This window comes from Patagioenas fasciata, chromosome 1, assembly GCF_037038585.1.
Source record: "Patagioenas fasciata isolate bPatFas1 chromosome 1, bPatFas1.hap1, whole genome shotgun sequence".
Classification (NCBI taxonomy): domain Eukaryota; kingdom Metazoa; phylum Chordata; class Aves; order Columbiformes; family Columbidae; genus Patagioenas; species Patagioenas fasciata.
Window position 1 is genome coordinate 34,210,062 of NC_092520.1, and position 27,103 is coordinate 34,237,164.

The following is a 27,103-nucleotide window of genomic DNA, read 5'->3' on the forward strand; positions in this document are numbered from 1 at the left end:
TGGCTTTGAGGGTCTCATATGAAGCCTCTGAAGTCAAGGGTCTAGATGAGAATGCTCATGACTACAGAACATTCATCATGTATTAAACATCATTCTACTTGCAAGCTCCTTCACCAGGAACTATTTGCTAGCAATGAGCTGCTTGTTAATTGAAAAGCAATATCATAATCAATAAAAAACTGAAACAGATAAACTGTTTCAAGTTTAGCAGCTTCTCATTTTAATTATCAGATATTTATTTATCTCAGCTTTCCCCTGAACCTCAATTTGTTTGTAGTAAGAAAGGAAAAGTATTCTGGTGAGTAAACAGTGGTATTTAGTTACATAAAATACTCTGCAAGCATCTGCATTACAAATAAACTCAACCTTAAATCTGTGCGTTATGACTAATTTTAGACTTGAGTTTTATCCAAAAAAAGAGCATGGAAAAACTTGACATGCACAGCTCTGTCTCCAAACATGCAAACTACCCGGGGCAAAAGAAGGCAAACCAGTAGCTGCCACAAACTGCGGGTGGGAGATTGAGGGGGCAGGGGTAAGTGAAATGATAAAAGGATTTGGGGGAAAAAAAAAATGTTTAATGTAAATTTTAAAAGGTGTGTTTTCCTGGAAAGATCGTCATTTGGTTTCTATTCCATCTACATAAGTATGTGTTAAAAATAATCTCTATTGGGACAAAAAACCCAAGAGGACTACATTAACTACAGAAAGCTAAAGTTAAGGATTTAATTTTTGCTTTTTTAACAAAGAGAATGCTAACAGAGCACTTATAAAGAATAACAAGTGATTTTAAGAAAGGCCAGATTATCTTTTTTAAGATGAAAAAAAAAAAAAGGAAAATTTAATGTTTCTTTTTATTTATAAGGAGTATTGCTGGAACACTACACTCCTCCCTCAAAAGCAGTGCAAGCAAGGCCAGAGCTGGATTAATTCACTGAGCTGTGTTGCTGGGAGACTGGGTTAGGCAAACAGAAAGAAAGAAGCCAAAAGATTAAGCGAGATGACGACTATTACCATATTTCACAGTCAAATCAGATGACACTTCAATCCAGGAGAGCTATAAACCCAAATAATTCTTCAAAATTAATTTGAAGACTCCTTAGAGAGAACACTGTTAAAGCTGTAGGCCCTGAGATTTTGTTTTCACTACTGTCTTCTACAGGAGTCTTCGTAATGGATATAAAAAAAGTATTTGGTGAAGAATGAGATAATGAGTGAGCATAAAGGATTATGAAGGACACCAAAACACCGAACAATGAAGAGGAAAAAAAAAAAAAAGAAATAAAAACACCCCAAACTATGCCACTTTTCTTCCCCCCCAAAAAATACACCAAGATGAATATCTTTATTTTATGATTCAGTGATTGGTGGTAATACTTCAGAGAGAAGTGTTTTCTTTATTTTCCTTTTCCTGCAGTGGAGGCTGAAGTGAGGGAAGTTTGGGTCTTTAGGGGATGCTGAGCCTTATATCTTGAACAAGAAATGATGATCATGACTGCTCATCATGATCAGTTCATCATCTTTGTAGGCTTCATTATTCCTCAGCCATCCCGATGCCTCCATGACAGCTTTACTTCTGGCCAGGAGCAAGGCAGAAGCCAAGCTTCTAAGCAACACCAAAAACATCTTTGAAAGGCAAGCTGGTATCTCACACAGCCACCTCCACGTTTGAGACATTCTGTTAAATCAGTCTTTTTTATTGTGTTCTTAGTCAGCAAAGAAACTTAGATTGATTTAACAAGCCGGCCTGTCCAGGCCAATGCAAACACGTCTTTGAAGTGCTCTGACTACTTCAGTAGCTGCCTGGGAGGTAGCAGAACAAGGAAGACCTGGTGATGCTTTCAGAAGGCTTGCACTGGATGGCCTTGGAGAAGAACACTGGTAACACAGGCCACCTGTGATCATTACAATTCTCAGGAAAATGGAAAATCCACATTTTAATAGAGCATAATGGGATCTGCAGGTTAAGAAAGGTGACACCATTGCAGTCAGTGGGATAACACATAACTTTCGGAAGGAAAATTTTACCCATGATCTTCCTCATAGTTAGTTCTTTTCAAAAAAATTTACTTTTCCAGGGTTTAAGAATCAGCAGAGGAACTATGTCAGACATTATCACTTAGTTCCAACAAAGAAGTTGAACAACAAACGGCAAGACCTGTGTGTGAAACACACTTGTGAACACAGATTTATGAACACTCTTTGTTTCTTATACCAGTGTTGGAATCAAGGTACGAGCTGGAGACAGCTTTTCCACATGACTTGGAAACATACAGGAATATGATTGACAATGAAAACAAAAAATACCCCACATCAATATATCAGAAAAGAAAAAAATCTTATTATAAGAAATTAAAACAATAACAAAATCACATTTTAATCAATTCAGCATGTCACCTTGAAGACAAACCACAGCATAAAAGTAAGCTGTACTAATGAGTACTAACCAAGTACTAATACTGAATTTTGATAAATTTTTAATGCCTTGTACACAGGCTAGCACATCTACTCTTGCAGCTTTACAGTAAATCAATACAGATGGAAACGTCACTTTTTCTTTTTTATTTCAGAATAGAATAGAATAGAATAGAATAGAATAGAATAGAATAGAATAGAATAGAATAGAATAGAATAGAATAGAATATTTCAGTTGGAAATGACCTACAATGATCATCTAGTTCAAATGCCATTGGATGCTGTACCAGCAACATTTGAAGCAACTGTTACCTAAAACTCTAAATTTTGCTAAAAAAACACAGAGACAAAATTATCAAGAGCTGATGTGATATTGTTGTGATACATAAAGACATTTTCAAATAAAGGACATTTTATTTCCAAATAAAAATGATAAGTTATTCAGAGGATTCTTGATTTTCTTAGTAACAGTGTATCTAAAGCTTTCAAGATCAGTATTATAATGGTTCCATACCGTGAAGCTGTTGTTGACATTTTTTGTGCTTGATTCAGCTACGCTGGCATCTGACAGGTCAACTTCATCAAATATTAGTGACTGTGAATGGAAAAGAACATAAAAATGTTAAATGTAGTCTGACTCCACTTTCAGGTATGCTTACAGTCTGTGCTTTCATTTCCTTGTGTCCATCCCAATTGGAAAAGAAAAGCAGAAAAAAAAAAAAAAAGTAGTGAAAAAATAGAATACAATGATGTGATAGAACCTCTTATTACAACCCTGAACACAGTCCTATTTTCTACCTAAATGGTGCATGAGAGTATACAAAGGTGGCTCCAAAGTGATATAGATCTTTAAAATCTCTTCTGAAGTTGTTGCTTTTTTTTTAATAGATGCAGTTTTGGGGGGTCTGCTTTGTAGCATAATTGTTGTATCAGAGAAAAGAGGTTGACACCGGAATGCGTGCAGGCAGGTTTTGAATGTCTCCAGAGAAGGAGATTCCATAACCTCTTTGGGCAGCTTGTGCCAGTGCTCTGGCACCCTCACAGTAAAGAAGTTCATGTTCATATGGAAGCTCCTGTGCTTCAGTCTGTGCCCGTTGACCCTCATCCTATCGTTGGGCACCACTGGAAGGAGTCTGGTCCCATCCTCTTGACATCCACCCTTGAGATATTTATAACTATTGATGAGATCCCCTCTCAGCCTTCTCTTCTCCAGGCTGAACAGACCCAGCTCTCTCAGTCTCTCCTCATAAAAGAGATGTTCCAGACCCTTGATGACCTTCGTAGCCTGCCGCTGGACTCCTTCCAGTAGTTCTTTGTCCTTCTTAACCTGGGGAGCCCAGAACTGGACACAAATAGATTAACTGCCTACAAATGAATTAACTAGTTTTGGGATGGAACTTTACATTCATGAAGGGGAATTTATGATACGGTATCCATACAAGAAAACGGAGCTCAAGGGCCTGAAAAGATCCCTTCTACTCCTTAGTTCGATGTTCCAGTAAGAGTACTATATGTCTTCTTTAAACACCCCAGCCTCTGGCAAAGGATTAATTAGCTTCTGTTAAACTTACGTTGGGTCTTGAAGCACAGAAGGGAAAACCAACAAAAACGTGTCCCCTTTTTTATAGCCATAGCATGTTCTTCCTCTTCCATACCATGGGAAGGAGAATGGATGCTGGGGGAGTTTCAGCATTTCTGGATTCAACGCTACAGAGTATTTGTACAACCGCCTACATATTACATCTCCTTTTCTCATCTTCATGGCAGAGATGATGTTGCCATTCCAAGAGCTCTCATCTGCCATTTATTAAGTCTTTATATAAACTGCTCAGGGTAGCACCATGTGCAGAGAAGTGTGACAACAGAGGTGCTTGAGTGCTGAGCTCCCTGGAGAGGTGACATTTTCCCTGATTCATCGCAGCCACACTACCACATACCATGCAATTTTAGTCATATAGTCCTAGAAAGAGAGGTCTCTATGTTTTGGTACTATTTTTGTTGAGAAGATGAGGCTATAGAAGTTGACAGGGACCTGAAGCAATTCACCTACAGCTCCCAGGAGTCACTGCAACCCCACAGGGTAAAGAAAAGCAATGCCCACGGCTGTGAAACAGCACAATTCGAGCCAGCCCAACAAGCCAAAATGCTCCCAGTCCCTGTCCCAAGGGGGTGGGAGGAAATGCCTTTCAGCAAGAAGACAAGTATTCCCCTCTGCACACCCCCAATTTTCCCACCAAAAAATTTCACTTGTCGGAAGACAGCTTTTTCCCTTCTAAATCAGCTTCGGCACAAAATCTTCCTGTCTTGATTTCACTTAAGCATTTCCGTCTCTTTAACAGCAATATGGGCGTCAGACTGGAAGAGTTTTAATGGAATTCAGTCTGAGGGATTGAGGGACAGCTGAGCATTATCTAGTTTTTACTTTTTTTTTTTAATGTTAGATTTGACTGCCTGCGAGCCACCTTGAAAACAAATAAACAAACAAACAAAACCAAACCAAAGCAACACAACAACAAAACTACAAGCCACATGCAACTCCTTAAGATTAATTTATTACTTGTCTGAATAGTCCAAAAAGTTAAAGTAATTGTGATAAACTTCACTAGAAAAATAGGTAAAACACCAGTCCTCCTTAGTTAAAGTTAATCTAACATACTACATTTTATATACAGTAGTATTTAAACAAGACAATCACTAACAAATTGTTACTTTATAATTATTGCACTTAAAAATCTAAACAAAATTGACGTTACAAGCATACGGTGTTGGACGCTATAAGCACAGAATTACCTTTGAATCCTTAGCATAGTAAAGAGTACGTCCTCGAAGTTTGAAATAACGTTTTTTCCACCTCTGAAAGGAACTGGTTTGCTTCAGTAGTAATCCTTCTTTTATACTTGTCTGGAAAATATTAAAATACAGAAGACAAAGTAAATACACATCTAAATAGCTACACATATAGATGGAGGTTATGTTTTTAATAATTGATGTTACACCTCATGTAACCATGAATTTACATTTGTTTCCATTCACATTAAATTGAGACATTCTCTGGACAACTAGAATTTGCATTGCTAGTTTTTAATCAATTACAGTGTTGGCAAAATGCTAATTTTACAACTAAAATGAAAAGGCAGTCGAGAGGCATATAATTGTTGTGAAGATGAACACAAAATCATGCGATTGTTTGGACAGCTGCAAACCCACAAATATTACAGTAAGCAACAAGTGATGGCGGCACAATTCAGACAAAAAAAATCTAAAACGCATCTACACAAGGTCATTTCCAGTCCAGAATCTAATTATGTTGGGGAGAAAAACAATTTCCACATAGGCACTAATTCAAAAAGGTACTTAAATGCGTGTCTGATTCAAGCACATGAATTATGCCTTTAAAGTAGAGGGAATGATCCAGTATGATGCAAGTCATGCACAACTACAAACGCACTGCTGAACTGAAGCCTTCAGCATGAAATCAGCTTAAAAATAAGAATAATTATTATATGGAAAGTGTGAGAAAAGTACCAGCTAGGGATATTTTTACCAGGCAAATATTTTTAGTCAAAAAACGATTCGCTGATCCAAACCTTTCCACTGCAGCCTGAACCCTGCCTACATAAAGCCCATTTGTTGAAATGAGTAAGACACAAATTAGTATATTTTAAACGTGTATCCTGCTTGTGCCAGCATGTGTGGGATTCATCCAACCCATTACAGAAATTCTCCACTTAATCATATGAAATGACATGACATAGCATACTAATTGTATGAATCTCAAAATTCATTTTCTTCAGCTCTGAAGCACACAAAGGGTATGAGAAAAAGCAAGAACATTTGGATATTATACTCCAAAATGGTCTCTAGTATTTCCAGAATATTTACAATTTGTAGTGTAATAACATGATGCGAAACATGGAACGCAATTTCTAGACAACGTGATATAAACATCTGAAGTTACACTAGACATTCAGAGGCTTAACCAAGACCTGACCTAAAGTTCATAAATATAATCTTCTGTTATCAGATGTCCGTAACTTTAATGACAGTAATAAAAATACAGAAAAAGCAGAAAGCACTTCAATGTTCCTACCGCTCCGCTGAAATGAGAAACATGGCTGTTACATATGCACATCTCACCCTTCACTGAGATACTCTTAACATCACAGACTAAGAATATGGTGTAACGCTCACAAAGTGATTGAATTAATGCTCTCAGAAAAGCAGCCAGCTCAGATGAAACGTCACAGCTGAAAGTTTGGATCTATCTCATTTCCCTTCACATGCTGACAACTCAGACCAGTGCATAAGGCAAGTTGTAGAGTCCTGCATCTGGGCAAGAACAACCCCAGGTTCCAGTATAAGTTGGGGAAGGACCTGTTAGAGAGCAGTGTAGGGGAAAGGGACCTGGGGGTCCTGGTGGACAGCAGGATGACCATGAGCCAGCACTGTGCCCTTGTGGCCAGGAAGGCCAATGGCATCCTGGGGTGTATTAGAAGGGGGATGGTCAGTAGGTCCAGAGAGGTCCTCCCTCCCCTCTACTCTGCCCTGGTGAGACCACACCTGGAATATTGTGTCCAGTTCTAGGTCCCTCAGTTCCAGAAGGACGGGGAACTGCTGGAGAGGGTCCAGCGCAGGGCAACCAAGATGATTAAGGGAGTGGAGCATCTCCCTTATGAGGAAAGGCTGAGGGAGTTGGGTCTCTTGAGCTTGGAGGAGACTGAGGGGTGACCTCATTAATGTTTATAAATATGTATAGGGTGAGTGTCATGAGGATGGAGCCAGGTTCTTCTTGGTGACAACCAATGCCAAGGGGCAATGGGTGAAAACTGGAACACAGGAGGTTCCACTTAAATATGAGAAGAAACTTCTTCATGGTGAGAGTGCCAGAGCACTGGAACAGGCTGCCCAGGGGGGTTGTGGAGTCTCCTTCTCTGCAGACATTCAAAGTCTGCCTGGACACCTTCCTGTGTAACCTCATCTGGGTGTTCCTGCTCCGGCAGGGGGATTGGACTGGATGATCTTTTGAGGTCCCTTCCCATCCCTGACATTCTGTGATTTGGTCAGCACCCCTGCTGTAGCTAATGGGGTAGCACTTCACAGCGGAAAGGGGCTGCTCACCACATGCAATTTTACCATTGCTTGAGATTTTCTGACCAGACCCTAAGAAAAACTAGTTTTACGTGCCATAAATAGATTTAATGAGTTAGTGAATGCATGCACTTATTCAAAACCCGTTGCAGTAGTCAGGCAGCATTTCTGTTTCACAGCGCTCTCTGAGATTTCAGAAGCTCATATACAGAATGGGAATAAATGACTTGTGTGTTATCAAGGGTCAGAAGACGTAATAGCAGAGAAAATCAGTTCCTAGAAGACAGTACTTCTTCCACATACATGACAGGCGATGACTTATTGGAAAAATTTCCAGAGTGGAAGGGAATCAACATTCCCTAAAATGCACTGTATGTACTAGGAAACTCAGAACATAAGTTATACTGAATATTTTCAGGGATTTTAAAATCTGTTTAAAGAACATAAATCTCCCCAAACCTTGAGCTATTACCCACTAAAGAATAAATTAAGTCTTTCATGTCATTTTCATGCCTATGTAAGCCATTTCCCCTTATTTCTACTCGCTCCTTAAAACACCAGTATCCCTAAAATCAAACCAATAAATTCAAAACTAAATCTGTCTTGGAAGTCAGTCCCTTAAAACTAACTCCCTAAAGTTGGCAGCAAATAACCATGCAGGCTCTATGGAATGTATTTTTGTATCAAAAGCTTAGAAACAGATTAGGTTAGTAAACATCCCCCCAAGAAATGTAATCACTTCATGAAGTATACATCTGAAGTTTACATTTTACCACCCCTAGATATACTGGGCTGAGGTTTCAGCATCTTAAATAGGCAACTCCATGGCTGCAGACATCAAAATTGAGCATGAAGCTTCAGCCCATCATCCTTAATTAACTTCATTTAGCCTTTAAAATGTGCAGAAAACTTCCAGCTGCCAACTGAGTCATTAGATAATCTGCTAATAATGCTTTCCTGAGTCTACACACAAGTCGCAGCACTTACAGTAATTTGAGATTGGAAGGGACCTCTCCAGTTGTTGAGTTTGGGTCCACATTACTGACCACGACCAGGTCATAGGAAGTTTCTTAAAAACATTGTTCAGGCTACAACTGCACCTTAAGAAAGCAACCAGTACCTTTTCCCTTCCCAACAGCAGTTAAGACAGTGCTCCAAGATCTTGCTGTTCTGAGAAACCTTCTTCTAATTAATCTCAGCTGGACATTAAATCTCAAGCATAAGCAATAATCACTGCCAGTTATATTAACTACTTTCCTACTGTAATTTCAGAGAAACAAAAAGTGGACATCCCACAATCCCATGCTGCTTCTCACATTTACAGAAACACCTCTCATCTGCTTGCCAAAAACTCTGACTTCCCCATACAGCATCTTGTATCATCTAGCAATACAACACCACTCCAGAAGTACGTGACTATAATGAGGATAGGATAGGATAGGATAGGATAGGATAGGATAGGATAGGATAGGATAGCATAGCATAGCATAGCATAGCATAGCATAGCATAGAATAGAATAGAATAGAATAGAATAGAATAGAATAGAATAGAATAGAACAGAACAGAACAGAACAGAACAGAATAGAATAGAATAGAATAGAATAGAATAGAATAGAATAGAATAGAATAGAATTCAATAGAATTCAATAGAATAGAATTCAATAGAATAGAATTCAATAGAATTCAATAGAATAGAATCACTATTCCAGCATCCCTAACAATCTTCACTACTTTAGCCATTAACAACTAGGAAAATTATTCATAATATTATAATCACAACATCACGGTGCTCCAGAGTGGTGTATTTTCCTGAAGAAATCTAATTATAAAAATCACAACCACATTTCATAAATTAAGAAGGTGTACGTATGTGTTAAATTATCCAAGAATGTTGAATACAACTCTACATCACCATAATCTACATGACAAAAATAAATGGGATATTTTGATAACTAAATTTGATATTTGATATTTGATAACTAAAAAATGAGAGGCATCATCTTTTATATCAGATTTTAAAATATTCAGTATAATACCTGAAAACTCAAAACTAACAGTTTTAATTTCAAAGACAATAAACCCCACTGCCTTGCTTCTAATTCAGTCAGTTCATAAAGTCCCACATTTGCACAGAAGTCAATTTTTTTACTTCTGCTGCTACTAGAAAGATCAAAAGAAAGGAGAAAATATTCTGAATCTAGAAAAGAAAACAGGAAAGTGCCTACAGATGCGTTATTGGCAATGGCAAACTGAAACATTGAATTATTATAGGTAAAAGTCTCCCCTCTACTCCTTTTCAGGTATATAAATGGATGTGCTGCTCAAAATGTGTCAGGAAAGTGAAGAAAAGAACATCAGGACATTTCTGAAAGTGATGAGAATGAAAATGGGATCACGAAAGCCCATAAAACAGGGTACATCAAATGTAAACAGGAAATTAAGAGGGTGAAGAAGCAATTTAAGATGCCTTGCAACGGATGCTCATGCTGAGACTAAAATGTTCTTTAAACGCCTTCAAAGACGAAAGACTGCTATGGGTTTGGTAGGATCATTTTTCAACAGAGGTATGAAAAAGGTATTCAAGGATGAGAAGATCACAGCAAAGCAGCTCATAAAATTCTTGACACCTCTATTTTCCAGTGAGGATGATGAGACGGTATCTCACACAACGTCTTCTTCCTAACATCAGAAGAGCTACATCAACATGAAGCTATACATGAAGCTATGAAGATATACAGGAAGCACTATACTGGCCCAGGTGTGGACCTGATGGCATAGACTTTAGGGCCCTGAAGGTCCTGAAAGGACCACTGACACTACCTTTCAATCCTGGTGAGACAGCAGAGTCCACACAAAGGAATAAGATTGCTGATCCCATACACATCCAGTGGGAAAAAGTCAACAGAGTTTTTCTAAAGGAAAGTTCTGCCTTGCTACCTTCAGGGAGTTCAGGGCCTGGAGACAAAGCATGTGGATAAATGAACATCCAGTGGACTTGGATTTTCAGAAAGCCTTTGACAAGGCTTCCCACCAAAAACTATTGAAGAAATTAAGATAGAATGGAATCGGAAAAAGTCGTTTTTTGTGGATTGCAAGTTGCTTGAGGGATAGGAAGAACAAGCAGGCTAAACAGGCACTCTCTTCTGGATGAAAAAGTCATAGCAGCAGGGTTCCCAAGGAATCAGTTTCATTCAAATGCAGTGACTCAAAGAAGGATTACACAAGGAAATCTTCATATTTGCTGAAGATACTAAGCTCAAATTCCATGCCAATGGCAAGGAACTCAAAGGATGTTATAAAACTGAACAGGAGCTCAAAGAGGCAGAAGATGAGCTTCAGCCCAGGTAAGATGCTCTGTTTTGGGGAAAACATCTAAAGCTCACTATCATTCTCAGATCAACTTTGAATGAAGAAGAGATCTGGAAGTCACAATTCACAGTTCTCTGTGCTCAACCACAGCCAGAAAAGCCAAAAAACTTTGGCTGCCACCAAGAAAAGTAGCAAAACCAAGGCAGAGGATGTCATTTTTCTGCTATATAAAACACTGGTGTACCAGAAAGTTCTGGTCTCTTCAACTCAAGAAACAGGATTAAGAGAAGGCACAGGGAAGGATGACTCAAATGATTCAGAGCAGCTGCCTTACAAAGAGACTAAAAAAGCTGGAACTCTGCAGTTTGAAGAGCAGAAGATCGAGGGGATAATACGATTAAAGTTATTAAAGCAGAATATGGTGAATGCAGAACTATTTTTCACCAAATCCCACAATATTTTAACAAGGAGGCATGTGATGAAGCTATATTGAGATTAGCTCAACAAAGATAAAAAGCAGCACATCTTTACACAGCAGGTAGTGACTTTATGAAGCTTGGCTGTCATGAGAGACTGGAGAAGCAGACAGTGTCAGCGAGTACAAAAAAAGGGTTAGACAACCGAAGAACAACCACCTCTGTATGTGGCCCTTTTCAATACACTGTGGAGAGATACTGGAGCACTGAAGGGCAGCCAAACTCATGTCTTGCCCCTGAGCAGCCTTTCCTGTTCCACTGCTGAGGATGGATTACTGTCTGAATCACCGAAAAAAAAATAAATCATAGGTTGGATTTTTCCTGCTACGTTGACAGTACCACTTTTGCTCTAAAGTCTGATGTTTGTGGTTTTAAATGGATCTAGGCCTTCATTTCCCCAAATAATTAATATTTGGATTGTTGACAGACCGGGCCATTAAAGAAAAAAAGACGATAGTGTTTGATATTGTCTAACGCCCTCCTGTGACGCTTCCTATTCATATGACTTTATGCAGTGTAGTACTGAAATAAAACCAACCCTCCTCTTTTAAGTATTGTGGAGAGTTTGGTACATTTTCACCAGCTGCAGGGGTATGGCTTTAGGCAGACAGACCCTTCATTACATTACAAGGTAAAGTCTCACAGCTCATAGTAACGCAGAGCCCCTTAAAATATTCCCTGTGTTCAGCAGACTGAAAACCTCTTTTATTATTAAAAAATCTGACAACCAACCTCCTGATTTTGATTAAAATTATGACCTGGGAATTCCAAGTTTCTGATTTTCTTGACAATCTCTGTATAGCAGTTTCCATTACTGTCACTTACGCTGAGAGATTTTTCATTACTTACGTCAAAATAAAAATAGATTTTTATCTACCAAGAATAAAAAATTCATCAGCTGCTCAGTGCCAGGTTACATTTTTATTGAATATTCCTGATCATAGTGAAGGGAGCCTGACATCTGAAAATTAAAAGCAAACCAAGAACTACGTTAAACCTATGAATTTATACAGCTAAAAACGGTCAAAATAAAATTGAAAAGTAAGATCATCTTCTTGACTGTGTAACACTGCTTTAATTTCAATAAAATCTTAGTAAAACAAGTACCATCAAGAAGTGATCACTCAGTGTAACACATTTAGTGTAACATGATATATCGTGGGGTATATAAAGCACCACGTTTGCCCCAGACTGCTGCTGCTAGCACATCCTCCACGTTACAAGTACCATTAGTGACAGAGAAATCACCATCAGTAGCAAGCTGCATATGCTCAGTCTGTCATTGTTGATGACAGTTATCTTTAACTCATTAAAAACAAAATGCCTAGCTAGCTATGAGAAAACAGCTTCCAAAATCTCAGAATGAAAGTCAGCCACACTGCCCCCACCCCCCACCACAATACTAACCTGTGGTTAAACGTCATCATTTTTGTGTAATAATAAAACAGTATGTTCTTCCAAAGTTATTCTGATATAGTATAATTTTGGCGTCCTTTGTGTGGATGAACTCTATCCTAAATGAAACTGTAATACAATGCGGTGCATTTTTTCCTCAACCTTGTTCTTCCCTCATGTTCCCTTCCAGCCTGTGCTGAGGAAACAGATTTTACATTACTGATGTTAAAATAATTACTGCTTCCTCTACGTGGAATATATGGCAGTGTAGTAAAACACGCAGCAAATATGAAACTGCAGAGACGTTGCCATAACAAAAATATCTTGGTGGCAAGGTGAAGTCCAATTAGCAGATTGATTTAACAATACAGGTTATAACACATACCAAAAACGAATAGGATTTTGCCATATTAGGATGAAACATTACACTGGAAATTTAAAAAAATAAATGAATAGATAGATAGATAGATAGATAGATAGATAGATAGATAAAAACTTGATACAAGATTGATGGAATAGGCTGCCCAGAGAAGCTGTGGATGCCCCATCCCTGGAAATGTTCAAGGCCAGATTGGATGGGGCTTTGAGCAACCTGGTCTAGTGGAAGGTGACCTTGCCCATGGCAGGGGGTTGGAACTAGATGATCTTTAAGGTCCCTTCCAACCCAAACCATTCTATGATCCTATGTTCTCACTCTGTGTTCTCATTAATCAGGGCATGAAACAGCTGTAATACACTGAAAAAGGATAAAACACTTCACAGGACTGTGACCTTGTACCAAAGACTTAAGAGTCTTGGCCTGTATTGTACAACTCAGCAAACTTAGCATTTTACAGCTACCATTTAGAGCTTCAGTAGGTCTTCCTTTTAAACTACACATGCTCTGAGAAGAGATTTAAAACAACTAAACCTAACTGATCTTGAAAGAGAAGAAGAAAGAAAGAAAGAAAGGAAGAAAGAAAAAAAAAGAAAAAAGAAAAAACCAAACCCCATGATAAACAGTCTAAGCACTCAGCTGGCAAGAGTTTTTTCTTTACCAGACTTCCTTAGGTCTTGGTCTCAACTAAATAAGAGGAGCACTCAGCACATTGACCAGTCTCTGAAGTATATGCAGTATAGGTCCAAACCAAATATTTTGCTGCCTCACACAGCAAAATGTGAAAAAAAAAAAAAATCCCATTACATTTCCACAGAGAAGAGCAAACTCTTCCTCTGGTTCTATCCAGCATTAATATGAAAATTACAGTTGATCAGTTACTTAAGGAAATTACAAAATCAGCATATAACAAAAATATATTAAACACCACTACGAACTTTTAAGTAATCCTTTCTTGAAAACAAATTATAAGTTAAATTTGTCATAACAAAACTTCTGTGTTTTACTTCTTTCAGTTCTAATTTTTGCCCCTCCGAGAATGTTTAAACAAATTCCAGTGATGCTGTCAGACATCCCAGGAGCTACCCTGGGCACAAGAGAGCCTATGCAGAGCAACTTCAAGCTTGCGACTCTCTGGGGAAAACTGGGGAACAACTCATTTCCCTCTGGCTGGCTTTTTCCACACCTCTGCCTTTCACCAATCAAGGTAGGAATGAGAAAAAGCTTTTAACAACAGAATTCACACAAGGCCAGGAATAGTTGTAGAGTACAGTAGAGTAGAGTACAGTAGAGTAGAGTACAGTAGAGTAGAGTACAGTAGAATAGAATAGAATAGAATAGAATAGAATAGAATAGAATAGAATAGAATAGAATAGAATAGAATAGAATAGAATAGAATAGAATAATAGTTCAACTGGAAGGGACCTACACGCATCACCTACTCCCAAACATACAGATTTCAAGAAATCACAATATCACACAAACGTGTTTAAAAAGAGCAAGTTCTTAGAATCTTCAAATTTATTCACTTATTTGAACAGATGAAAAATGTAAAAATACCTTCCCATGCATTCACTTTCTTCACTAAATTACCAGTTATTGTTAGAAAGTGATCCATCATTGCAGTTTTTCTCTTCCTCAATATTCAAGTCTATAGAAACAAATGGACACCAATTTCACAGACGCTGTAGCCCTGTGATACGCAGATTCCTGATATGTTTACAATTATAGAGAAGTTTATTAACTGAATATCCAAGCATTCTTGAATTTTTATAGTTTTTCTGATTGCTGCAGATACAGAGATTACACGGTTTAATCTTATTCAGTGGCTGCACTCCATTGCAAGTTTATATTGGCCCCAATTTTGTTTTACTGGATGGCAAATAAAATCCTGGATATGCATTAATCATGTTTTGAATTACATTTTCTAGTATTTTTCCACTAACAGTCTTAGCTTAATGTTCTACTTTTAGAATAACTACACTAATAAAACCTTTCATTCCATAACAACTCAAAGGCAAGGATCTCTCGCTTACCTATATAGCTTTTCGGGCCTGGAGAGACAAATAGTAATATATTTCCCACTACCATGAAATGAATCTTTAAGTGAGAAGGCTGGGAATATCATTTGAGTGACGATGGCAAAATTGTACTAGTGAAATATGCAAAAAGAAAAAAAAAAAGCAGTGCACAGAAACAGGTACTTAGAATAGCTAATGTATTCCAGATAGTGAAAAATCCTTTTGATTATCACCAAGGTTATGTAGAGAAAGCAGAAAAAAAGGACAGATACGCCATAGAGTGGAAATCTATTCCCAGTTTGACTGCAAATTTTATGTGTGACCTGGGGTAAATCAGTTAATGGGTGTTCTTTGGTTTTCACACTTTATTCTCCTTCACAAGAGTCTGGCTGTGATTTCTCACCATTTCATTAAGTGTCTCACTAGAACTGGCAGAAGGCTGGTCCTACTAGTAAAGACCAAGCTGTTGGGGAATAGGTGTGCCTTAGCTTATTGAATTATTGGGTATAATGCTTCCTATCTTGGCCTTCTCCACGTTCTTTAGCACCAGGTCCTCTGCCTCACTCAGCAGCAGGCACAGGTTTGCCCCAGTCCTCTTTTCTCTGCCAACGTACCTGTAGAAGACCTTCTTGTTGGCCTTCACATCCTTTCTACATTCAACTCCAGGTGGCCTTTGGCTTTCCTAACCCCATTCCTGCATGATTGTCTCTCTAAATTCCTTCTGGGTCACCTCCCCTGCTCCCACCTTTTGTATGCTCCATTCTTGTGTCTGAATTTCTTCAGAAGTGCCTGGTTCACCCATGCAGACTGCTCGTAAGATTGCAGGACTACCACGAACAGCCAGATTCCGCCCCTCTGTTTATCACTCTACCTTGTGTTAGTTCTAAAAGTGAAATTTCCTGTAGCAAAAACACATCTTTTTCCAAAGGTTGTGGGGTTTTTTTGTTTTTTTTCTTTTTTCTGTAATTACTTACAAATATTATTGAGTTACCCCTTGTACAATTTCTCCCAATCAGGATTTTCTTATACAAAAATCCAGCAGTTCTAGACAATGTCTGGAGCCCAAACTGGCACGAAAAATCCCAGTTCCAGTCACTATATTTTACATAATATGTAGTTTTAAATTTAGTAAGTAACTATTTGATATCTTGGTGCATCTTGGAGGAGGAAAAAAAAAAAGCCACAAAACACAGATTGCAAAATATACTATAAAATATATTATATAGCCAAACAGATCTGTAGTTTACTTTCCAGGCCACTAACCATCCTCATAACCTCTGGTAGGTGACTTATTCATTGTACCTCAGCTCTGAACAGGCAGAAAAGGAATAACACTTCTTCACCCCAAAGAGATGTAATGTTCATACATTCACTTGTTTGTGCAGCTACATATAAATATTGCCTGCGTACCTACTGAACCAGTATAAATTTAGTAAAAAGATTATTATTGCAAGAATACTGCCGAATTCCCCCAAACAGCAAGGCACTTTTAGTAAAGGACAGGGTCTCAGCTGCTTCTAGTTCATCTCATGGTAAAATCCCATTTTCCTTCCCAGTCTTCACCAGCAACCCCAGTGGAAGCAGAATTCCCACATTACAATGAGAGGAGGAAATTCTCTCTTTTGAGATGAGGAGACTGGAGAGCAGAAGAATAACACACATCGGACCCTCCCTTCCCTCTGTTTACTGATGGGAAATGAGAGCCTGTAATTACTTTTGAATTCACATTCCCTTTGTGAGCAGGCTCATTCATGTACATGCTATTTTCTCTCATTCAGAAAACACAATAACGCTGCTTCTCTCCAAACACGAGTCTCTGACCAGAGCAGCACAGATCAGTAATTCTAAGTGTTTAACACGGCCTGGCTTGTGCTTGTCCATCCATCAAGCAACCTCTGGCTCTATAAAGGCTCCAGTTTTTACTCCGTATCCAAACCCTTGAGCTGTGGAATACAACACAACACCTCACTTCGCTCCAGGGCAAAATCAGGGAGTGAGTCCTCCTCAAACATATTTCTGGGCATGTGCAGGAGAAGGAGGTGACTGGACACAGTTTGCATGGACTTATCAAAGTTGAATCATTCCTGAACATCAGGGAATCTTTTCTAAGACCCCTGCATCAGACAACAGTATTGCACGCACCATTCCACTTGCTATTCAACAGCTCTTATTGCTAAAATATAATAAATGTAATACTCACTTGCTATTCTTCTTTCCGTGAGTTGAGCACTAAGTATGGACTTGGCCTTTTGAGATTGAAATACCTTGATGGTAATTTTTTTCCATTTAAACAACGTAAGTGGCTATTAACAAAACAGCCCTAGTATGAAACCAAGCAAAACAAGAAGCATGGAAATAAATGCACTAGAATAAAACTTTACTATAGTTGTCATTGTGGGGTTTTGTTGTTGTTCTGGGTTTTGGTGGTTTTTGTTTGGTTTTGGTTTTGTCTGTTTTTCGGTTTGGTTTGGTTTTTGGTTACTGAGAAGAGTACTTCCCTTATAAATGAGTTCTCAGTTTTATAAAACCTGTCACTTCACATATCCATTGTGTAAGAAGATTTGGCACCTTGAAGGTAGGAGCATTTACATGTTTTACAGAGCGCTTGCTTTCAGATCGTGATGCAAAACCTGCTTTCCAGGGGAGCTAAAAAAAGCAAATCCTATTTCAGCTTAAATAAAACCTCAAAAATATTCTGAAATCTTTGTTTAACAACATATCCTCCATACCCACTAACAAAATCAAGAGACTCATAAAGGACCTAGAAGATGCATAAAAAGATGTCTCTCCTCCAAGGTAGTATTAACCAGACACAGATTGCAGAAACAGATTATCTACCATCTTATTCAGGTGCACCATTTTTTCACTGGAATTTTTTTTCCTGGCCCATTTGTTGGCAAAAATGCCACTATCATTTAACACCTGTGTTAGAAGGAAGAAACACACGAGCAAAGATATACTGCATCTCATAAGCCTGCTTCATCGCTTCTGTAGAGTTAATCTTCATATGTTCAGCTCCCAGTCACAGAATCCCTAGACAGAATGACGGGGATCTAAACTCTGGCTTTTCAAATGACCTAACTGTCATTACAAAAATACACCATCCTTCTTTCCTTGCTATTTAAATGAGGTCTGCATCTGCCTTTGTCAGCCATCCTTAGACTATTCCCATAAGACATTTGCCTAAGACGTTCTTAAAGACCCAAGTTACAGAAATCTTCCTCCACTAAAATGTTTTCCCTTGTGTAAACCTCCCTCGTTGCACTTTAAATCCATAAATAGCTGATGTAGGACAATTATGTAGATGTAAAATGTCAATAAATGAATTCAAAACTCAAAGGCCATTGTTAATTCACAGTACTTTGTAAAGAGAAATGAAGAACAGCAATCACTTGATAGGATGATTGATTCACTCTTCACTTGGCATGCCCCATCTTTTTGTTGTTAAAAAACACACTGACCTTTCATCGGGAGAAAATATTACGAATATGCATATTATTAAATGAATAATATGAACATTATTAAATGAGTCACAAGGTTGTTCTGCTTTTTGACCAAACTAATTAATTTACATCTAGAAGTATTTTTAAACAGAATAAACACGGGAAATCGTAAATGTTTTCTCACGAAGAATATAGATTATGAAAATTTTATATCCTGCTATGTACTAAGATCAGGCTTAGCAAACAGTCCTCGAGGTAGATACAATTTTGCTGTGTGAAACCTCTCAATGAAGTACCATTTCAAGAACATTCAGGAGTGAGAAGCTCTGCTCTCCTCTGGGATGCAGGTCAAGTGTCCTGTGTATTTCACTGGCCTTTCACATAAAAGTGGAAAGCATGGAAAACAGGTTTTAAAAACAAATGTGGTCAATCAGATTTCCTCTTATGTTTCCTTATCATATTTCTTTGGTATCTACTCTCTTCTTTTTAAAATACTTTTCTTCTTGTAATTGCTTACTTGTGTTTAGCATAGGTGATATAAACTTTTGAGATTCATCCCATTTCTAAGCATGAAGTACTGAAGGAATGTCTCCAGTTGTTACCTTTTCCCTGTGATAAGAGCTTGAGTTTGCCAGATAAACCCCAGAAAATCTTGCCCATGCCACCTCCCATGCTGTGACAATCACAGAAGGGAAGATGCAGCCACACTTCAGCGCACGGCGCAGCATCTCACATTAAGCAGCCAACAACATGAAATCTGAGTTGACACAACAAATTAGGATCTTCAGTGACAGAGTCACGTGCAACGTTTCCAGACCAGTGATTTGGAGCAGAAAGGCAGGGTGGGTGTTCGTAAGAACCAAAACCACCAAAACATCTGAGCCAGAGCATCCCGTCTCCTTTGCACACTTGTGCTGGAGGCCGAGTTACCTTAGAACTTTCTCCATGCACAGACGAAGTCGTAGAAAACAAGCCAGAAAGCATTAAAAATGTATTAATCAGATCTAAGCTGCATGATGAAAATTTTAAATCTACAGGATGATCTTCAGTCTCCTTTCAAACTAGCTAGGCTTCAAAGAAAAGTCTAAGTAATTATAGCCTTATCCTGTCTTAATTCCATGAAAAATAATTCTAGCTATTTGTGTCATGCTTTACCTTATAAAAAATGAAAAACCCTTTAGATTAAATATTTTAAGAAAAAATAATTGGTCCAAAATCTCATTTGCATGAAGACACCGTGAGTTTATTAATTGGTTCCAGACAGCAGCTGGAGGTGCTGAGCAGAAGGACCTAGATGAGAGAAAAGTGACAACAAAGTCAAAGTACCTACATCAAGAAAAATTTCTGAGTCATCTGAACTTAGCACTCTTCTTTCAACCAGATTCCCGATATGGTCACATACTAGCAAGAAGTCTGGGAATAAATGTGATTAATACTCCTTTTTTCCTTCTTTTTATTTTTTTAATTTATTATTATTATTTTTCTACACCAAAGATATGCTTCTCAAACAGTTTTTATCTGTACACTACGAATTTAAGGCAAGTTTCAAATCAGCTGTGTTTTCCTTTAGCACCACAGCTACGAGCTGATTTTCAGGTTGCCAGCTGATAGGTGATCAATCAGTGAGGCTGGTTAACAGCAGCCAGAGATTTCAAGAGGCCATTTGATCCAGCTCCATTGAGCAGCAGCCTCTGAGGGTGCTCATTTGCTCTAGAGTTGCCCAAACCGATGGAGGATTATTCATCCAATGACCCTGTAGTTGCTGCTTTCAAAGTGTCATTCAAGACATCAAACAGGTTTTCCAAACACAATATGCACATAGAATAAAAATGGAAAGCATTTTAAGTACACAGGAGAAAATATTTCTCACCAGATTTTCATATCTAAACTACAAATCAGAATTGCTAAACCCTCAGAGAATTTCACTTGCACTTCAGGAGACTGAGGGGTGACCTCATTAATGTTTATAAATATATAAGGGTGAGTGTCATGAGGATGGAGCAAGGCTCTTCTCAGTGACAACCAATGACAGGACAGGGGCAATGGGTACAAACTGGAACACAGGAGGTTCCATTTAAATTTGAGAAGAAACTTCTTCACAGTGAGGGTAACAGAACACTGGAACAGCGAGGTTGTGGAGTCTCCTTCTCTGCAGACATTCAAAATCTGTCTGGACACCTTCCTGTGTAACCTCATCTGGGTGTTCCTGCTCTGGCAGGGGGATTGGGCTGGATGATCTTTCAAGGTCCCTTCCAATCCCTGACATTCTGTGACTCTGTGATTCTGTGATTCAAAATGTAGCTCCATACCCTCAGAAGTGGCAGAATACATCATTACCATTAGCAGGCATGGTAAATGGCCTGTCAACACAACACCATGGGCGCCATCACCAACAACAGCCTTAAACCTCTTTATTCTCCACTGGAAGTCACGGTTTAATTTATATACCTGTTAGTTAATGAAGGTCTTAAACTCGCAAGAGAAGCCCATGGGGGAAAACGCTGGGACAGGCGCTGACAAGCTAACAGATGATGGGAACGGCAGGAGGCCTTGAGGTGGGTTAGTTATTGAAGGCTAATGGCCTCCTCCATCTTCCTCATGCCCGGACCATCCAGCTGAACACAGCACCAACCCCTTTAATTAATGGGCCCTGCTAGGAACCAGGTCTTTTGCTTTTTTTTTTTTTTTCTGCTTTAGGAACCGGTTGGGTTATAATTCAGAATGAAAAGGCAGAAGGTGTGTTTTCTAATATACTTTAAGGATGATGGAACGATTTTTTTGTTCTATGGTTTTAAGAAATTGGCTGTCCAATTTTGAGACACAGGTCAAGGTTGTTGCACATTATTATTGTTGTTGTTGTTGTTGTTATTACTACTGTACCACCTATTTTAAGACTCAACTTGAATGGGGTGGGAGCTCAACGAAAAACCTAACAAATAATAAATACTCTGACACATAAAGTACAGTGACTGGTGGGAGGAAAGTGTTTTCTTTGGAGGTTGGGGTTTCTTTTTCAAGAAATTTTATGGTAGTTTTACATCCTGGTGCCTTAATCACCAAAGAGGAATGCAAAGCCTGCTGTGCCTTGGAGCATCCTTTTGGTGCCATTTATGTTTGGAACAAAAAGGGGCTGAATCTGGTTCAGGGCATAAAACAAGGAGTTACTATCCCAAAGAGCCTGCAGCTTTAAACAATGAAGATATAAAAGGACGCACTTAGACACCTTATGGAAGGAATGCATTAGTTTTTAACTAAGCAGAAACAAAATTTGTATTAGTTTGAATACCAAAAGGAGATGAAGGCATTTAAATGGAGAGAGACAAGCGGTGTGATATGTGTGAAATGAGAAAAAGGATCCTTAAAGCAGCACTGGTACAAAGAAAGAACAAGGAAGAAAAAACAATTATTAAGTCTAGTATCATTGCCAATGTTGGGAGAAGTCACACAAATCAGCAAGGTTCCTTTGCAGTGTGAGCTTTACATCCTCTGATTTACAGTAACCATTCATATATATTTTTTTATAATCAAGGATTATGCACATAAATAATCATATTCATTATGAATAATCAAGGATTGAGAAAAGCTACACTTTGCTACTCTTGTTGAGAGAATGTGCACCAACATTCCCATCAAGAGAGACGATTTCTTTCTGGATAAGCAAACCCCAGCAATATAGGGCAGGAGAGTAAAATACAGTACATCTCACACCTATTGGTAAGCAAGGTAGAATATTCTTATTTTAACGATATCCAGAAACTGGTCGTCTGAGGAAAAGCCACAAAAAAGTATAATTATAACCAATTTTTAAATTACACTAGCATTTACCTAGTATGAAAGAGAAATAATCTATGAGTAAAGTCCAACTAAAGTATAATTGGATATGTTATCAGAAGAGATGTGGGATAATACAGGTACAGAGTTTTTTTCTTTTCTCTCCTTAAAAATGGTTGATGTATTGTTATCTACAAACTAGGAATCTGAATAATAAATGATGACCATTGACCACCTTTTTGTGTTTAGTGAAGATCGAGACAGGTGCTAGAAACAGATGCACTGGCCTGGCATACCACATGATGCTAAATTATACATACAAGATGCAAGAGAGACTGCCAATTAAATAATCCCAGAAATTACTTGCTATAATTGCATCAACAGCAAGGAAAAAGATAATATGGAAGCTATCTGTATGAAAGAATCACATATTGCCTTTCCATAGGACCCACATATAGGTGAGAATATACAATTCCAGTAACCGAATTAGTTAGTTTTCAATGCAAGACACAAAGACAGCTCCACTACCAACTTGGTACTAATTTTAAGGAGTTCTGATAGAATTCAAATGGAATTTAGAATTTAGATATGGCAGTGATGATTTTTACTTTAAAGGTATATCATGAGCCTCCACAAAAATAATTTAATCCTTTAGAGGTTCTAAAAGATATCATTATAAAGTAGTAAATCATTATGAAGCAAAGGTTTCCTGCAATGTTTCAAAAAACCCCATTGTAATTATTTCTAAAATTTATTATATATTGTCATTACAATAAATTAGGAAGCAATACCTTTTTCTATCTAATGTGAGCATTTCACACTCTACATAATTAATACTTGCCTATCTATTTTTCTGAAAAAAGATAATAAACTGGTTTATAATTAGCAATTTTGCTTTCTACAATGAATAGACAAGTAATACAAATAGTATTTCCACAACCTCCTAGAAGTTATTTGTTGCTTTGAACCAAGCATTTGTTTCATTAATGTCTCTTGTGTACCTTCCTGGTACTCCTGTTCTTCACAGTGCTCTTTTACACAGCAGGATGTCATGGACACTTCCAAAGCATAGACTGTTTCTGGACATAGAAACTACTTTGGAAATAAATACAAATATTTGAATACAAAATAGCTGATGTCAAAGAAATCTCATGTTAATTTTCTTTGTATATGTTCCATTTTATGTTTTTGCGTTATTAAAATGACTGTAGATTATACACCTGAAATTCAGAGCTGTTGTTTTTCTAGTCAAGTCATAAAAGCTGTTCGAAAAGCTAGTTCTTATAGGAACTTCCTAACTATGAGCAACCTTGTCATTATACTATGTGAAAAGAAGAACACATTCTGACTTTTATCATCTTCAATACTCTACATCTAATGTCTTGAACAAATATTAAGATAAAACACAAGCAGAGTGTCCTTCTAAAACATTAATTTTCTTCTAAATGAAAATAATCCCTAAAAGCTTCTATTACTTTTTATAAAAACTGGATTACAGCTCATGACCACGTGGGGGTAGTAGCGGGACAGAAATGCTCAGGTACGGCGTCTTGTGCCCAGCAGCACCCAGCAAGGCAAAGTGGCTGTACGAAATAAATGCATTTCTGCGGTGGGTTTTGGATTATTTATAACATACATACTTTACAGGACATCCATATATGTGGCAAATTGCAGTATCAAAATCTGAAATTGGGTAGACTCAGGGAAGATGAGTTTTAAGGCATCCTCTCCTACAAAGGATTTGTTTTGGAAAACCAAAACAGTCACAAATTAACATTTAGTGAGAAAATACATAAGACTTTTGGCAGTCACTTACTGAAAGCTGACATTTTCCATCCACAAGTTACGGAAGAGTAAACATTTTTGCTAAGACATGTTGGTAAATTATCAGTGGTCAGTCACTTCTTGCCTTCAATACAGTTTTGAATTTTATATACATAAAAAAGATGCTCTGGCTTTACTCTTATAAAAAGAAAGGTTAATTCCTATTCGCTTTTTAGTGTAAAATAAGGTCAGTCTTTTTTTCTGATAGTTAGATCAGCCAGTATCATACATAACTCACAAGAGCTGGTCTTGTGAAAGTCTCTTGCCTTTTTTAAGATAAGTATATAAATATTTATTAGATTTGTACTGCACACAAACATAATACAGGAGAAAAAAAAGGCAAAAGTGTTTACTTGCTATATAAGTAGCTATAAGTACATGCAAGATCATACAGTACAGCTAAGTATCATCATAAATTGTGCCATATGATTTGTTCTTACCCCAGCTATGCTGATTCACTGGCTCTTTACTATTTCCCTTAGATATGTTCTATTTTTGATACGTAACAACATACATTACAAATATAGATTACCGTTACACATATAAAGGTCCCAAATGCATTTGATAGCATTCTTATACATGGTTACAGACTGCCAAGAGAGTACAAGCAAGAAAATAGTCTTGAAGTTGGCAAGCCAACCTGAGCTACAGGTCACTGATTTGTTCCTCTCCAATCTTTTTCTTTCCCAATGCTTTTGCAAGTAATACGTCACAAAGTCAATAAACACCAGCCTTCCTACCATCTATGTACAGGCAGTGTTTGTACTAAAGTCAAAATAAGTATTGTTAAGGGCTTGCCCAGACTTGAAAGTTGATGCAGATTACGGGAGTGTTTGACACTAAGGCGTAATAGTTGGTCCATAACCCCTTGTGCAGTCACTCTCACCCGCAAGCAAAAGCATCACATTCCTGTTTTGCTTAATCCTCAGCTAAAGAACTTCTTTGCTGTCAGGATGATTCATTAAATCAACGGCTATGTCTGAAATAATTCTTCAACAGAGCAAATTCAGCTCTGACAACCCAAGAAAAACACAGGAAGAAAAGAAAAAAAAAGGTCAGAATGGGGCAAAGCATCTCATGGCAAAAACAGATCAAGTCAGGGTGGACAAGTCAGGGCAGCATCATCTTCAGCAGTTACCGTTAAACATGACAGAATTCAAGAGCATGAAACTTATTCATCACACCAACTCTCTCTGAAGAGGAGGAGGTTGCTTTCAAAGAGAATCTTCAACTACCTGGTTATTACGATGTCATCTCACTTTAACTGAATAAATAAATCATTTTATAATAATAAAACAATTAATATTAATCTATATGATATAATATCACCATTGTAACACATAAGGGCTTCATTTGTTAGTTAATACCCTTTTTCCTAAGCCAGACGCGATAAGCAGCTTGCGTTGGCACAAAAATGTAGGTGACTAAAATGCCTGCGTTAAACAGGCTTAAAATGACCATAATTAAAGGGGATTAGAAGCTATGCTTGTTTTTACTTTGTGTGTTTGCTAAAATCTTTTACAAAACAGTTGCTTTAATTATAAAATATGGTAAAGAGTCAATTCTTCCCCTTTGTAAAGCTCTCCACAACGCAGCAGCAAGACATTCCAAAACAGTAATAAAACACAGGGAAAATGCAACTTAAAAAACAAACAAACAAAACACACCAAAAAAACACACCACTAAGTGTTTTAAGAATATGACAAGCACCAAAAATTTCTTAGAATTATTTACAGTACTTCTGCCCTTTCGTTTGCAATAGCCAAAGCTTGCAGGCGGTAAAAGAAGGTAAGAGGAATAGTGTATTTTTAGGCTGAGCTGCTGCTATGTAGAAAACTTAACTGACTTGCATAAGGTCATGGTGAGTCAGCACCAACAGAACAGTGAACTGAAATCCTAATCCCATTCTCAAACTACTGGATTGACTCATTTCCCACATCCAGTTACTCTGCTTGTGTTTTATGCAATACCCCGCTCAAATCATGAAGTTGCTTCGGTCAATGGAATTTTTCATGTTACAGCCCACTCTTGTAAATCAATCAATGAAACATTTCATTGCTTTTTAATGAATTTCTGTGATCTCACTCCCCATGTCATATTGTGTATCCTTGCTTAATGCTAGATAAATGAGTCAATCTGGGCATTCCGCGTGACTAATATAAAAGAGTTTTAATGCATCTTCTTAAGAATATGTACAGGAATATGGCTCTACAAAAAGCCCTGATCACAAAATAAATGAGTCAAAACCCAGATATCATCATATATGTAAAGCAATGCACAACATTGTTCAGCAATCAGTTGCTCTGCCTTAGGGGAAAAAAAGAAGTCTGGAAGAAAACCAGCTTAGCCTGGATGTGATTGCTGAAAGCTCCAGTGTTATCTGCTATCCCGTTTCCCCAAAAATAAGACAGGGTCTTATATTAATTTTTGCTCCAAAAGATGTGTTAGCACTTATTTTCAGGGCATGTATTATTTTTCCATGAACAGCAATCTACATTTATTCTTGAACAAAAAAAATCAACATTTATTCAAATGTAGTCATGTCACCGCATTCTGGAACATCACCATAACTCTCCAAACCCTGAATTCCATCAAGAATTTCTCGTGACTCTATTTCCTTTTCCCATGTACAGCAATCAACATTTACTGATATTTATGAACAAAAATCAACATTTTTTCAAATACATTCTACTGCCAATTAATATTACTTTTTTACATGTATAGCTGCCTGGACACTATTTAAATTGACTTTTTTTATGAACTGCAACTAGAGCTTATTTTTGGAGCAGGGCTTGTATTTCAAGCATCCTCAAAAATCCTCAAAAATCATGCTAGGCCTTCTTTTTGGGGAAAGAGGGTAACAACAGGGCAGCATCTTAGTCTCACACAACCTCCAGCTGTTTTGGACAACATGGATCAAGAGGTTACACAAACACCAAGGGCTTCTCCTCTGCACTTCAGATAAATCTATAAACTTGCTTGTT

The 27,103-nt window shown here is 37.8% G+C and overlaps 1 protein-coding gene across 2 annotated transcripts in view; it reads right to left on the bottom strand.

The window, feature by feature from the left end:
- Positions 1–27,103, bottom strand: part of DGKH (diacylglycerol kinase eta) — a 175,033-nt gene that overhangs the window by 80,383 nt on the left and 67,547 nt on the right. For both annotated transcript variants that reach the window (XM_071805818.1, XM_065845982.2), the window contains exons 3-4: positions 5,206–5,316; positions 2,930–3,010 (exon numbers count right to left, since the gene is read on the bottom strand). In XM_071805818.1, coding sequence (XP_071661919.1) covers positions 2,930–3,010; positions 5,206–5,316 — 192 coding nt within the window. The remainder of the gene's footprint in view (positions 1–2,929; positions 3,011–5,205; positions 5,317–27,103) is intronic.